At 40.4% G+C, this 16,699-nt stretch overlaps 1 protein-coding gene across 1 annotated transcript in view; it reads right to left on the reverse strand.

Annotated features, from left to right (window-relative positions):
* The window catches only part of LOC128689208 (RCC1 and BTB domain-containing protein 1), a 93,656-nt gene that overhangs the window by 76,461 nt on the left and 496 nt on the right, over window positions 1–16,699 (reverse strand). The window contains exon 2 of the mRNA XM_070086211.1: window positions 13,499–13,648. Within this exon, the coding sequence (XP_069942312.1) occupies window positions 13,499–13,648 (150 nt within the window). The remainder of the gene's footprint in view (window positions 1–13,498; window positions 13,649–16,699) is intronic.

The raw sequence follows: 16,699 nt of genomic DNA on the forward strand, positions 1-16,699 counted from the left end.
GATTTCCCATCCCTGAAACCGTGCTGGCTGTCACTGATAAGCTCATTCCTCTCTAGGTGGTCCACCACTCTTCTCCTGATAATTTTCTCTATGACCTTGCATACTATACATGTCAGTGACACTGGTCTTTAGTTCAATACTTCTTGGCTGACTCCTTTTTTAAAAATTGGGACTACATTTGCTGTCTTCCATACTTCCGGTAGTCGTCCTGTTTTGATAGATGTGTTGAAGATAGTTGCTAGTGGTACACAGTGCCTCTGCTCCCCCTCTCAGGACTGTGTGTGTCTGTGTGTATGCCTTCTTTCAAAGGTAGAATAAGGAGACTAGTTCGTGAATCACAATACAGTAGGGGCCCGCTTTTCGGCGCTTCGCCTTACGGCGTTCCTCTAATACAACGATCTCAAATTATGACCAAAACTTTCTATATGGCAAGTGGTCTTTCAAATACAGCACAGGCCACCTGGTTTGTTTACATTTTCCATGAGCACATCTCTCTGTTATGTAATAATCACTCTTGGGCAGATTAAATGTCTAATTTTACATCAATATAGACATTTTCATTAATCCATGATATTTTCTTCAAAATTATATAAGAAACACATTACATAGCATATAAACATGCTTTTTTATGCTATGGAGGTGTGGTTGCCGGATGGAGGGAAAACATTACGTAATACAGTGGATCCCCGGTTATCAGCCGGTTTGATTATCGGCCAACTCAGTTATCGGCGGGTTTTTCGGCGCCCGGTTATCGGCGGTTTTGGACGCGTCCATCCACCAGCTGGGGCAGTTTGTGCTTCAGTTTGGCTTTGTCTCTCAGTGGCTGAGGAGGCTTCTGCTCATACATCCAAACATTTTACTTGTTTACCATTGTTTTCAGTGGCTTTTCTTGCAGTGCAACTGTGAAATAAGTAACCATGGCTCCAAAGAAAGTTCCTACTAAAGTTCCTGTGGTAAAGAAAGTGAGAAACACCATGGAATTTAAGCATGAAGTGATTGAAAAGTTTGAGAGTGGTATGAAGGCGATGGAACTTGCCAGGATGTACAGCAAGAATAAATCAACAATTACATCCATCCTGGCAAAGAAATTGCAAATCAAAGACACTAATGTTGCAAAAGGAGTAGCTTTTCTAACTAAACAAAGGACACCAATAATGGAAGAGCTGGAAAAGTTATTACAGTGGACCCCCGCCTTACGATATTAATCCGTTCCTGAGAGCTCATCATAAGCTGAAATTATCGTTAGCAGAATTAGTTTTCCCCATAAGAAATAACGGAAATCAAATTAATCCGTTCCTGACACCCCAAAGTATGAAAAAAAAAAAATTTTACATGAAATATTAATTTTAATACACACAAACTGAAGAAGACATGCACAATTACTGCTCTACTAAGAATAGAATACATGACACTTACCTTTATTGAAGATCTGGTGATGATTGATGGGAATGGAGGAGGGGAGAGTGTGGAATTTATTGTTTAGAAGGGGAATCCCCTTCCATTAGGACTTAAGGTAGCAAGTCCTTTTCCGGGGTTACTTCCCTTCTTCTTTTAATGCCACTAGGACCAGCTTAAGAGTCACTGGACCTCTGTCGCACAACAAATCTGTCCACAGAGCTCTGTACCTCCCGTTCCTTTAAGACTTTCCTAAAATGGGTCATAACATTGTCATTGTACAGGTTGCCAACATGGCTTGCAGTAGCTGTGTCAGGGTGATTTTCATCCATAAAAGTTTGCAGTTCAACCCACTTTGCACACATTTCCTTAATCTCTTTTTTTTCAATTCCATACTAATTCTCGCCCTTTTTACCACAGGGATGGCACTAGAAGCTTTCTTGGGGTCCATGGTGACTTATTTTGCAGTTACAAGCACTAAAAACACTGGGATAATGTGAAATGTACCAAATGTATGCACAGATGCGAATACACTGGCTGGCTTGTAAACACTGGCGCTGAGGCCACATGTGGGACGCGTCCCAGATGAATCACGTAAGGCGAGTTTTTTATCTTGAGGCAAGGCAAAATTTTTGCATTCAAATGTTTCGTATTGCGGATTTAATGTAACGCGATGCGTTAGTAAGGCGGGGGTCCACTGTACTGTGGATTAAGGAAAAAGAATTAGTGGGAGACATTGTAGTGGAGTCTACTATTTGTGAGAAGGGAAAGCAGTTGCATGAGGATCTTGCAAAGAAAATGCCTGGAACAAGTGCTGCAGTTTGTGAATTTAGGGCCAGCAAAAGATGGGTTGATAGATTTAAGAAGCGTAGTGGCATACTCAGTGTTGTAAGGCATGGTGAGGCTGCAAGTTCTGACAAATGTGCAGCTGAACAGTATGTTCATGAATTCCAAGACTATGTAAAGGCTGAAGGATTCGAACCCCAACAAGTTTTCAATTGTGACGAAATAGGCCTGTTTTGGAAGAAAATGCCAAAGAAGACCTACATTACCCAGGAGGAAAAGGCACTGCCAGGGCACAAGCCTATGAAAGACAGGTTTACTCTTTTGTTGTGTGGTAATGCTTGTGGGGATTTCAAAGTGAAGCCTTTATTTGTGTATCACTCAGAAAATCCCAGTGTGTTTAAGGAAAACAATGTCATGAAGAATAGATTGTGTGAGATGTGGAAAGCTAATCATAAGGCATGGGTCACAAGGCAAATTTTCAAAGAGTGGGTTAATGATGTGTTTGGCCCAAGTGTGAAAAAATACCTCCTGGAAAAGAAATTGCCACTCAAGTGCCTCCTGTTACTGGACAATGCTCCTTCACATCCTCCAGACTTTGAAGACAAAGGGTTTAGGGACTTCAGTTTTATAAAAGTGAAGTTCTTGCCTCCTAAGACCACTCCTCTTCTCCAGCCCATGGACCAGCAGGTCATTTCTAACTCTACACAAAAGCAGTGTTTCAAAAGTGCTTTGAAGTGACCTCGGACACTCAGTTGACCTTAAGAGAGTTCTGGAGAAATCACTTCACTATCCTCCATTGCATAAGCCTTATAGGTAAGGCTTGGGAGTGAGTGACTTCCAGGACTTTGAACTCTGCTTGGAGAAAACTGTGGCCAGATTGTGTCCAAGAGAGGGATTTTGAAGGGTGTGAGACTAAAAGACCCTGCTGACCCTGTGGACTCTATTGTGTCTTTGGGGAAGTCCCTGGGGTTGGAGGTGAGTGGTGAGGATGTGGAAGAGTTGGTGGAGGATCACAGGGAAGAGCTTACCACTGAAAAGCTGCAAGAGCTTCAACTTGAACAGCAACAGATTGCAGCTGAGGAACTTGCTTCAGAGGTGGAGGAAGAGGGAGTGAAGGAGGTGCCTTCTTCAGAGATTAAAGAGGTGTGTGCAGTGTGGACCAGGGTGCAAGCTTTTGAAGAGAAACACCACTCAGACAAAGCTGAAACAAGCCATATCTGCAACATGTTTAATGACAAAACCCTGTCCCACTTCAGGGAAATCTTAAAGAGATGCCAGAAACAGAGCACTCTGGACAGTTATTTTGTGAGACAGGGGTCCAGTGACTCAAGCTGGTTCTAGTGGCATTAAAAGACAGAGAAGGGAAGTAACCCCAGAGAAGGGAAGTAACCCCAGAGAAGGCATTACTAACTAAAGTCTTCATGGAGGGGGATTCCCCTTCCAAACACTAACTCCTCCCTCTTTCTTCCTCCCTATCTTCCAGAAGCCAGCATTAGCCTTCAATAAAGGTATGTAATACAGTGGAACCTCAAAAATCGAACTGCTTCCAACTCAACCAATTATGTAAGTGCATTTTTGTAAGTGCTTTTATAAGTGTATTTTTGAGGGTCTTAAATGGACTAATCTAATTTACATTATTCCTGATGGGAATAAATTCGTTCGGTAGTGGCACTCGAACAGCCTTCTGGACCGAAGAAAGTTCGATATTTGAGGTTCCACTGTACTTACATAATTGTAAAAAAAAATTTTTTTTTTTGTGAATATTTTTGTTGGGAACGAATTAATTTTATTTCCATTAATTCTTATGGGAAATATTAATTCGGTTATCGGCCATTTCGGTTATCAGCCGACTCTTGGGCACATTAAATGTCTTATTTTACTCTAATATAGACATTTTCATTAATCCATCTATTATATTTTCTTCAAAATTATGTAAGAAACATGTTACATAACAAGTAAACATTTTGTTTATATACTATGGAGCTATGGTAGCTGGGCAGAGGGAAAACATTACGTTACTCCCCTTAAGCCTTTGAGGGTTTCGGCCGTACTAGTACGGCTTACGACCCAGGGTTTTTGACGAACTAGTACGCCTAAATTCTAGTCCCCTCAAATCTAGTGGGAGAAAGCTGGTAGGCCTACATATGAAAGAATGGGTCTATGTGGTCAGTGTGCACGGTATAAAAAAAAATCCTGCAGCACACAGTGCATAATGAGAAAAAAAAACTTTGACCATTTTTTTGGAATAAAACAGCGACTTTGCACTGTATTTTCGTATGGTATTTATTGTTGTATTCTAGTTTTCTTGGTCTCATTTTATAGAATGGAAGACATATTACAGAAATTGAGATGATTTTGACTGGTTTTACAATGAAAAGTACCTTGAAATTGAGCTCAATGTAGCAGAAATGTTCGATTTTTACCAAAGTTCAAAAGTAAACAAATCATGCCAAGCGTCCAATACACGTCAACTGGTGAGTCTAATATTCTTTTGCAAGTGCGCCAATATTATTTATACCATTTTTTACACTAATGCAGTGGTCTGCGTAACAGTAAATCTTTTATTTTTTGTGAGAATAAAAATTCAAAGTGGAAAGCAAAAGAATGTAAGAGGAGCCTTGAGATGTGGCTAATGAACAGAGGAAATGTCATTTTAGTGCCAGGAATGTCTGTCTTGTTTATTCTGGACCCTATTCGGAAATTGGCATCTTTTGAAATTTGTGTGAAATTGAAAAAATTGCTAAATTCTGACCACTGTACTGGATAGTTGAAATTGGTAAATGGGTGGTTTCTTGTACTCATTCGATAGAAAAAAATGGAGTTCTAGCGAAATATTCATGTTTTTGTCGACTAGTACAGTGGAATTGGCCGAAAATGGGGCTCAAAGTGGGCAAAATTGCCTATATGGAAACATTGCCAAGACCACTAACTTCACGAGAGCATAATTCCGTAAGTTTTCCATCAAATTTCATAATTTTGGCGTCATTATGATCGGTAAAAGATTCTCTATCTTTTCATAAGAAAATTTTTTTTTTTTAATTTGGCCGACCCTGAGAACGAGTCTCGGAGAGTGCCTGTAGACCCTCAAAGGGTTAATACATAACGCGTTTGCTTACAATTCTCGGCATGAATTATTCATTACTTCTCCCTTTGTTTATGATGACATCTAAAGGTAGTTGATGGAAACGATTAAACTCAGTGAACACGGTATATCGATGGTAATAATATGGCTCTGGGCCACATTAAATATCGTGTAGCTATGTAGATAGGTGTAGTTATGTAGCCCAGGCAGACTACATACCTACATTATTATTATAACTGATAATTATACGTATGTGTACCAGTACCTAAGTAAATTTACACATTGTGCTGGCCTGCAGGTACACATTAAAATCACCAAGTGTGTTTTATTAGTCTTGAAGATGCCATATTAATAATGATGATAATAACAACACAATAATAATCGCTCTAAGGAGCATTTAATATCGTATAAAACGTTAATATAGACATTTTGCTTAATTAAACCCTTTAAGGGGCAGGTCTGAGCACACTCGGACCTGAACACATGGTTTTTGCGCATGTCCTCCTATTCCCCCAGCACATCTGGGTTCCCATTCTCTATTTCTGACCAATCAGAAGCCTTCCTTGAGTCGCTCCAGTTAAGTGGTGATGGAGTCTCCTTGCTTCCCATTGGTCGAGAGAGCAAAATGTAAACACTTCAAGCTTGGCGTCGCCCTGACACGTTTTTTTCGTCGAGTGCTCCTCATATACTCTTGCATTTCACCCTCTACAATGTCGGTAAGTACTGATTTGTGTCTACTACGTAAATGAATAGTTTAGCTATATTTTGATATATATGTATATAAAGTCATTGTGAAACATAATAACTCCACAGTAGAATAATTTTTTTTTTTTTTTTTTTATTATCACACCGGCCGATTCCCACCAAGGCAGGGTGGCCCGAAAAAGAAAAACTTTCACCATCATTCACTCCATCACTGTCTTGCCAGAAGGGTGCTTTACACTACAGTTTTTAAACTGCAACATTAACACCCCTCCTTCAGAGTGCAGGCACTGTACTTCCCATCTCCAGGACTCAAGTCCGGCCTGCCGGTTTCCCTGAATCCCTTCATAAATGTTACTTTGCTCACACTCCAACAGCACGTCAAGTATTAAAAACCATTTGTCTCCATTCACTCCTATCAAACACGCTCACGCATGCCTGCTGGAAGTCCAAGCCCCTCGCACACAAAACCTCCTTTACCCCCTCCCTCCAACCCTTCCTAGGCCGACCCCTACCCCGCCTTCCTTCCACTACAGACTGATACACTCTTGAAGTCATTCTGTTTCGCTCCATTCTCTCTACATGTCCGAACCACCTCAACAACCCTTCCTCAGCCCTCTGGACAACAGTTTTGGTAATCCCGCACCTCCTCCTAACTTCCAAACTACGAATTCTCTGCATTATATTCACACCACACATTGCCCTCAGACATGACATCTCCACTGCCTCCAGCCTTCTCCTCGCTGCAACATTCATCACCCACGCTTCACACCCATATAAGAGCGTTGGTAAAACTATACTCTCATACATTCCCCTCTTTGCCTCCAAGGACAAAGTTCTTTGTCTCCACAGACTCCTAAGTGCACCACTCACTCTTTTTCCCTTATCAATTCTATGATTCACCTCATCTTTCATAGACCCATCCGCTGACACGTCCACTCCCAAATATCTGAATACGTTCACCTCCTCCATACTCTCTCCCTCCAATCTGATATTCAATCTTTCATCACCTAATCTTTTTGTTATCCTCATAACCTTACTCTTTCCTGTATTCACCTTTAATTTTCTTCTTTTGCACACCCTACCAAATTCATCCACCAATCTCTGCAACTTCTCTTCAGAATCTCCCAAGAGCACAGTGTCATCAGCAAAGAGCAGCTGTGACAACTCCCACTTTGTGTGTGATTCTTTATCTTTTAACTCCACGCCTCTTGCCAAGACCCTCGCATTTACTTCTCTTACAACCCCATCTATAAATATATTAAACAACCACGGTGACATCACACATCCTTGTCTAAGGCCTACTTTTACTGGGAAAAAATTTCCCTCTTTCCTACATACTCTAACTTGAGCCTCACTATCCTCGTAAAAACTCTTCACTGCTTTCAGTAACCTACCTCCTACACCATACACTTGCAACATCTGCCACATTGCCCCCCTATCCACCCTGTCATACGCCTTTTCCAAATCCATAAATGCCACAAAGACCTCTTTAGCCTTATCTAAATACTGTTCACTTATATGTTTCACTGTAAACACCTGGTCCACACACCCCCTACCTTTCCTAAAGCCTCCTTGTTCATCTGCTATCCTATTCTCCGTCTTACTCTTAATTCTTTCAATTATAACTCTACCATACACTTTACCAGGTACACTCAACAGACTTATCCCCCTATAATTTTTGCACTCTCTTTTATCCCCTTTGCCTTTATACAAAGGAACTATGCATGCTCTCTGCCAATCCCTAGGTACCTTACCCTCTTCCATACATTTATTAAATAATTGCACCAACCACTCCAAAACTATATCCCCACCTGCTTTTAACATTTCTATCTTTATCCCATCAATCCCGGCTGCCTTACCCCCTTTCATTTTACCTACTGCCTCACGAACTTCCCCCACACTCACAACTGGCTCTTCCTCACTCCTACAAGATGTTATTCCTCCTTGCCCTATACACGAAATCACAGCTTCCCTATCTTCATCAACATTTAACAATTCCTCAAAATATTCCTTCCATCTTCCCAATACCTCTAACTCTCCATTTAATAACTCTCCTCTCCTATTTTTAACTGACAAATCCATTTGTTCTCTAGGCTTTCTTAACTTGTTAATCTCACTCCAAAACTTTTTCTTATTTTCAACAAAATTTGTTGATAACATCTCACCCACTCTCTCATTTGCTCTCTTTTTACATTGCTTCACCACTCTCTTAACTTCTCTCTTTTTCTCCATATACTCTTCCCTCCTTGCATCACTTCTACTTTGTAAAAACTTCTCATATGCTAACTTTTTCTCCCTTACTACTCTCTTTACATCATCATTCCACCAATCGCTCCTCTTCCCTCCTGCACCCACTTTCCTGTAACCACAAACTTCTGCTGAACACTCTAACACTACATTTTTAAACCTACCCCATACCTCTTCGACCCCATTGCCTATGCTCTCATTAGCCCATCTATCCTCCAATAGCTGTTTATATCTTACCCTAACTGCCTTCTCTTTTAGTTTATAAACCTTCACCTCTCTCTTCCCTGATGCTTCTATATGAGATGTGGTAGCCAGGCAACTTGTAGGACTTGTGGTAGCCAGGCAACTTGTAGGACTTGTGGTAGCCAGGCAAGTTGTGGTAGCCAGGTGACTTGTAGGACATGTGGTAGCCAGGTGACTTGTAGGACTTGTGGTAGCCAGGCAACTTGTAGGACTTGTGGTAGCCAGGCAACTTGTAATACTTGTGGTAGCCAGGCAACTTGTAGGACTTGTGGTAGCCAGGCAACTTGTAGGACTTGTGGTAGCCAGGTGACTAGTAGGATTTGTGGTAGCCAGGTGACTTGTAGGACTTGTGGTAGCCAGGTGACTTGTAGGACTTGTGGTAGCCAGGCAACTTGTAGGACTTGTGGTAGCCAGGCAACTTGTAGGACTTGTGGTAGCCAGGCAACTTGTAGGACTTGTGGTAGCCAGGCAAGTTGTGGTAGCCAGGCAAGTTGTGGTAGCCAGGTGACTTGTAGGACTTGTGGTAGCCAGGTGACTTGTAGGACTTGGGGTAGCCAGGCAACTTGTAGGACTTGTGGTAGCCAGGCAACTTGTAGGACTTGTGGTAGCCAGGCAACTTGTAGGACTTGTGGTAGCCAGGCAACTTGTAGGACTTGTGGTAGCCAGGCAACTTATAGGACTACAGTACTGGTAACCAGGCAACTTGTAGGACTTGTGGTAGCCCGGCAACCTGCAGGACTTGTGGTAGCCAGGCAACTTGTAGGACTTGTGGTAGCCAGGCAACTTGTAGGACTTGTGGTAGCCAGGCAACTTGTAGGACTTGTGGTAGCCAGGCAACTTGTAGGACTTGTGACGAAAACCAGACACGTTCATCTGGTTTGTTTACATTATGCGAGGGTGGGGTGGTGGAGGGCTGCCCTTCCTGGCTTCCCATACTTCCCAACCTGACTTCATACAAATAAAACTCACCTCTCACCTTACATTAAGACTACAAATATTTTAAGGTATTTAATGAGTGTACTAGTATATATGCATTTTATCGCTCTAGGGAGCTTAATGTCGTAGTAGGTATAAGTGGCCAGGCAGGATGCCATACCTCCCACACGATTTTCTACAAATACGTACAGTGGACCCCCGACATTCAATAGCATCGACATTCGATAAATCTGACATTCGATGCATTTTAACGCAAAAATTTTGCCTTGACATTCGATACGATTCATACGAGACATGTCCACGTGTGGCCTGAACTGCCCTGTGTGTGCCAGTGTTTACAAGCCAGCCAGTGTGCGCGCATCTAAGGATACATTCGGTACATTCCATATTATCCATATTATCACTGTTTTTGGTGCTTGTTTCTGCAAAATAAGTAACCATGGGCCCCAAGAAAGCTTCTAGTGTCAACCCTTCGAGAAAAAAGGTGCTAATGACTATTGAAATGAAGAAAGAGATAATTGTAAAGTACGAAAGTGGAGTGCGTGTGTCGGAGTGCATGATGATTTGGTAAAGAAATTGCCTGCAACTAGTGGTGTTGTGAGTGAATTTAAGGCCAGCAAAGGTTGGTTTGAAAGATTTAAGAATCGTAGTGGCATACACAGTGTGGTAAGGCATGGGGAGGCTGCCAGTTCAAGTCCAAATGGAAGGGCATTCCCCTTCTAAACACTAACACCATCCACACACTCCCCTCCTCCCATCCCATCAATCATCACCAGATCTTCATTAAAGGTAAGTGTCAATTATTCTATAGTTATTATTCTATTGTTATTATTCTATTGTTATTAATCTATTGTTATTGTTGGTATTGTAATTATTCTATTGCATTAAACTTAATATTTCATGTGGTAAAAATTTTTTTTTTTTTCATACTTTTGGGTGTCTTGCACGGATTAATTTGATTTCCATTATTTCTTATGGGAAAAATTAATTCGACTTTCGATATTTTCGACATTCGATGAGCTCTCAGGAACTGATTAATATCGAATGTCGGGGGTCCACTGTACAGTGGCCCCTCAATTATTGTCCATAATCCGTTCCTGGAAGTGGGACTATTATCGAAATAGACGATTTTCGAATCAATTTTCCCCATAAGAAATAATGTAAATACAATTAATCCACTCCTGACACCCAGAAGTATTAACCAAAAAAAAATTTTACATGAAATATAGATGTAGTACATAAACAATACAATAGCACATGATGAATGAAACATTAACAGCATAACACTTACCTTTATTGGCGAATCTTCTTAGTGTATGGAAGACTGGAGGAGGAGAGATTGAATTACTGTTTGGAAAGGGAATCCCCTTCGGCGAAAATGTCCCTCGTGACCCATGCCTTATTATTAGATCTCCAAAAACACACACAATTTACTCTTCATAACATTGTTTTTCTTGAACACTCTGGGATTTTCAGAATGGTACACTAGTAACGGCTTCACTTTGAAATCCCCACTAGCATTAGCACAGAACATGAGTGTCAGCCTGTCTTTCATAGGCTTGTGTCCTGGCAGTGCCTTTTCTTCCTGAGTAATGTAGGTCCTCTTTGGCATTTTCTTCCAAAAGAGGCCTGTTTTGTCACAATTGAACACTTGTTCAGGTTTCAGTCCTTCAGCTTCTATGTACTCCTTGAATTCCTGCACATATTTTTCAGCCGCTTTTTGGTCCGAACTGGCAGCCTCACCATGCCTTATCACACTGTGTATGCCAGTATGCTTCTTAAATCTCTCAAACCAGCCTTTGCTGGCCTTAAATTCACCCACATCACCACTAGTTGCAGGCAATTTCTTTACCAAATCATCATGCAACTGCCTAGCCTTTTCACAAATAAGCGACGTCATAAGACTATCTCCTACTAATTGTTTCTCATTTATCCACACCAATAATAACTTCTCAACATCTTCGAGTACTGGTGATCTCATTTTTGTCAACATATTTACCCCCTTCGCAACAGCAGCTTCCTTGATTTCCTTTTTCTTGGCTATGATGGAAGATATGGTTGTACGGGATTTGTTATACATCCTGGCCAGTTCACCCACACATACGCCACTTTCATATTGTTCAATGATGTTTTTCTTAAATTCAATTGTATTTCTCACCTTCTTTACCAAAGGTTTGGCACTAGGAGCTTTCTCTGGAGCCATGATAGCTTATTTAGCACTTGCAAGCACTAAAATGAATGGAATATTATGAAATATTTTGTATGAACGTGTGAAGGGACCGTCGCTCACTGGTAAACAATGGCACACTGACTGGGAAGGCGGCTCAGAGCCGTGAGTACGCCTCCAGGACGAAAGACAATTAGCGAGTTAACGGACCATTTGCAAGTCAATGTTTAGACGAAATAACGGGACTACAGTGGACCCTCGCCTAACAATATTAATCCGTTCCTGAGAGATCAACATTAGGCGAAATTATCATTAGCCGAATTAATTTTCCCCATAAGAAATAATGGAAATCAAATTAATTCGTCCCTGACACCCCAAAGTATGAAAAAAATAAATTTTACCACATGAAATATTAATTTTAATACACACAAACTGAAGAAGACATGTACAATTACATGACACTTACCTTTATTGAAGATCTGGTGATGATTGATGGGATGGGAGGAGGGGAGAGTGTGGCTGGTGTTAATGTTTAGAAGGGGAATCCCCTTTCATTAGGACTTGAGGTGTCAAGTCCTTTTCCGGGGTTACTTCCCCTCTTCTTTTAATGCCAATAGGACCAGCTTGAGAGTCACTGGACTTCTGTCGCACAACATATCTGTCCATAGCGCTCTGTACCTCCCGTTCCTTTAAGATTTGTCTAAAATGGGCCATAACATTGTCATTGCAATAGTCACCAGCACGGCTTGCAATAGCTGTGTTAGGGTGATTTTCATCCATAAAGGTTTGCAGTTCAACCCACTTTGCACACATTTCCTTAATCTTTGAAGTAGGCACAATGGATTCCACAACTGGCATAGGCGTCTCAGGGTTAGCCCCAAACCCTCAGGCCACACGTGGACGCGTCTTGAACGGAACGAATCGCGTTGGGTGAGTTTTTTAGCGCTAGCCGAGGCAAAATTTTTGCATTAAAATGTATCGCTAGGCGGATTTAACGTTATGCGATGCATTCGTTAGGTGAGGGTCCACTGTATTTCCGAAATGGACGACTTTCAGGCCGGACAATTATTGAGGGACCACTGTAAATACTTTTCACCTCTCACCCTGCATTAAGACTACAAATATTTTAAGGTAAGTAATGCATGTATTGTATGTGCATTTTATTGCTCTAGGGAGCTTTAAGCATCGTAGTATAGTATGTGTGGGTGGGGTGGCCAGGAGGGCTACCACACCTGACTTCTTAAGAGTGAACACTACTCACCTTTTGCCCTACATTAAGACTACAAATATTTTGAGGTAAATAATGAGTGTACTGTGTGTGTATTTTACTTTTTAATGCCTAGTTCTATTGCTAACTTAATATATGTTAGTGTAAACTTGTTATCTGGCATTTATATGCATTTATAAATGGAAAAAATGGAATTCTGCTTTCCGGCAAAGTCTGCTTTCCGGCAGTAGCCTGGAGCCTAACCTGCCGAATAAGTGGGGCCCTATTGTATCTTAAACATTTAAAAATTCAATTCCAAAATGAACTCAAGACTTTAACACAAATGTCTACAAAAAACTGCTTTAGTAATTTAAACATTTAAGTTTTTATGAGTAGCAATAGTGTCATTAGTAGACTAATGACCTGGAACATTACATTGAAGCTAAAAGTTACAGAGTAGCTATAGATAGATTTAAGAATGACTACATGTATACTGTAATTACGTATATTGTATTGTAACTTCTGGTTTCATAGTAGTTTCCAGAACAATAATTATTCTGGGCTGAGATCACTGGTACTCCTAACTTGTTCAAGAAAATTATGAAATACACAAACTTACATTTGTTCTACGTGTTGCAGTCCATTTTGTTTGCACTGTAATAGAATATGTATTCAAACCATGCTTATAGTTAATACTCATCAAATAATAAAGCGGTTTTCACATTCATACCTTTAACTTTTTTCTGACACAGAGGTTCAATTTTACGTGGTTCCATTGTACTGTTCTGGTCCCCAACACCAAGACATCCAGAGCTATTGAACCCAAGGGCATAAACATCATCATCTTTAGTTACCATAACTGCTTCATTACCAAGACTACCTGTTGAGTGAAAAATACTTATGAACAATATGATTATGGTAGTGTGTGTAAAAATACATACTGTAATATCCACACTATGTCAAATACGTACAATGAATGCATTCACACTGAAGATCAAATTAATAATACCCATCTGAATTTTTTATCTTACTTTAGCAAAATGTAATAAATCTGAAATATGTACAGTAAATCCAGTATTTGTTATCATAACCTATGCTTTGTTTAAATTGTAATTTTCAATTTGAAAATGCTAATATAATAATTTGAGTTGTATTGCATGTAAGGCTTTTACAATGCTAGAATTATTTTTAATTATTTACTGTTTTCATCCTGATGTTATGGGAAACTTATAAAAGATTTTGAATACCCCAAATTAAAGGCTATTTCATATATTATGTGATTATTTTATCATACATTACTTCTGGGCTACAAATATGCAGAGCTCTTAAGATCATGTAAGAGAATTCTGAATGTCTGCATCTGTCATTGTGTGATGAAATAATGTACATAGGAACAAACACTAACTGGGTTTCTGTATATTAGATTTCTGCACAGAGCAGACAACCTTAGCTCTCACAATCATAGTACGCATTTTCAATATTCTGAGATTTAAATTTAGCTTTTCATTTCCAATAAAAATACACTGATTTCTATTAAGGTGTGCCAGAGAGCAATTCATTTCCACTTGAGAAGCATATTTCCATTAGAAAGCATGTTGCAGAATTCAATTCAATCGGTGGTGTGTATTTCCATTAACAAGCGCCACGACGGGCAAGCAGGACTGAGACCTCCCACTAAGCATTAAGAAACTCCATTGTCTTAATGCTGTGAGGAAGGAATGAGGGAATGTATACGAACAGTCTCCCATGCGGGTCAATGTATCTGGCAGCATATTGCATAATTACAGCTCAGTGCACATCGCTCATTTTTTTTTTCATTGCCCCCTCCCCCCTCATCTCTGGCTATTTATCATGGCTTTCAAATGAAGTGCAGGCGACACTGGTGAAGCAAGGAAGATTAAGCATGAAAATATGTCTATTACGAAAAAGAGCTGGAGGTACAGAAACTGATATGCTGAAGGGTGGTGCATGCATCATGGAGATGGCATGAGCATTTAGCATTACTCAATGACTCAGTCAATTCAAGATAATAAGGTAAAGATAAGGGCTTTTGCAATGAGTAATCCTCAATGTAACACAGTGAAAAGAGTGAGGAATAGATCAGTACAGTAAAAAAAAAAAAAAAAAAAAAAACACAGATTACTAAATATGAGGAATGAAAAACAAAGAAAAAAAGGACTTCTACTTGGCCTTATTATTAGGTAAAAAGCCTTATCATACTATAACACAGCGTGCGAGAAGAAAGGATGGCCAAAAAAGAGGGCATGTTTAGTTCTAGATAGTCTAACAGTTATAGAACAAGCAGTGGTTTCCATACTAAAGTTTGATGGGGAAAATGCCTCTGCCAACCATGCTGCCATAGAAAAGTTACTGGTGAAGCTAGCTAGCATTGTCTCTGAGGATTGTTACAAACTTATGCAGGTGCTTAATGTTGATGAGACGGGTTTATTCTGGAAGATGCCATCTACAATATACATCAGCAAAGAACAGAAAACTGGTTCTGGATTCAAGACTGCAAAAGACCATTTATCACCCCAAGAATCCCCATGCTTTAAAAGGTACAGACAAGAGTACATTGCCTGTTATTTGGAAGTCCAATGTCATGTCACAGTTAAAAGAGATCTTTACTGAGTGGATGAAGCATCACTTTATTCCTGAAGCGGGGACAAACCTGTCCCTGAAAAATTTTGCATACAGGGTTCTCCTTGTCTTTGATAACTGTTGTAGTGATCCTCAACTCCTAGAGGATGTGGAACCAGATGTCAAGATTATCATTTTACCACCAAATATGACATCCTTGATGTAACCACTGGATTGAGGAGTTATCAAAACAGTTAAGTGCCACTACACATGCAGTGTGATCCATGAACTAGTGGCAGCAATTGATAGAGACAGACAGTGGAATGCCAGAGTTCTGGCACAAATATAACATTACAGATATATTTCTCTTTGTGAAAGAAGAATGTAATCATGTACCAAGTTCAAAAATAAGTGCAGATTGGAGAAAATATGACTTTGTGTCACATAATTTCCACAGATGGAAAACCAGCAATTTCTTCAAGATGAAGAAATTGATGATCTGGTAAGGATAGTGCCAGGTGAGAGATTTGAAGATATCGAGCCAGATAACATCAATGAACTCTTGGAAGATGATGATGAGAAACCAACTGTAGAGGAAATGTTGCAGCTGTAGAAAACAGAGAAGACAATGAGGATGAAGAACTTGAACCTGAAGGAGTGATGTTGACAATCCTTAAGATACTTGAGACACTATATACTGCTGGTAAAGTTGAAGACTTGTTTATTGAAAAGGACCATGACTCTTCTCAAAGCACTGCTGTGAAGTGTGCTTTGGAGCAGATGCTTAGGTCTTATCATCTACTGTATAAAGAACTACAGGGTAAAACGAACCAGTGGCACATGACAATAGTATCTGAGAACCCAGTGGCATATGCCAAAATATCTGAGGACCCAGTGGCATATGACAGAGTATCTGAGGATTCAAGCTGAATCAACACGGTGTCCCGTGGCTTGGTTAGCAACACTCGCATGACACATTAAGTGTCCGCTGTTCAGTCCCCGGCACAGGTGGAGACACTGGGCATGTTTCGTTATGCCTGCTGTCCCTATTCACCTAGCAGTAAGTAGGTACCTGGGTGTTAGTTGACTGGTGGAGGTCGCATCCTGGGGAACAAGACTAAAGGACCCCCATGGAAATAAGACAGACAGTCCTCCATGATGCACTGGCTTTCTTGGGTTATCCTGGGTAGCTAACCTTCGGGGTTAAAAAAAAAATCAAACAAATCTTAACATCACCAAACACAGGTAGGTCACCTCACCAAAGAGGTAAACCACCTCACCAATTGGTATACCTCACCAAATACAGGTATATAACCTCACTAAATACATGTATACCACCTCACTAAATACA

This window comes from Cherax quadricarinatus, chromosome 18, assembly GCF_038502225.1.
Source record: "Cherax quadricarinatus isolate ZL_2023a chromosome 18, ASM3850222v1, whole genome shotgun sequence".
Taxonomy (NCBI): Eukaryota; Metazoa; Arthropoda; class Malacostraca; order Decapoda; family Parastacidae; genus Cherax; species Cherax quadricarinatus.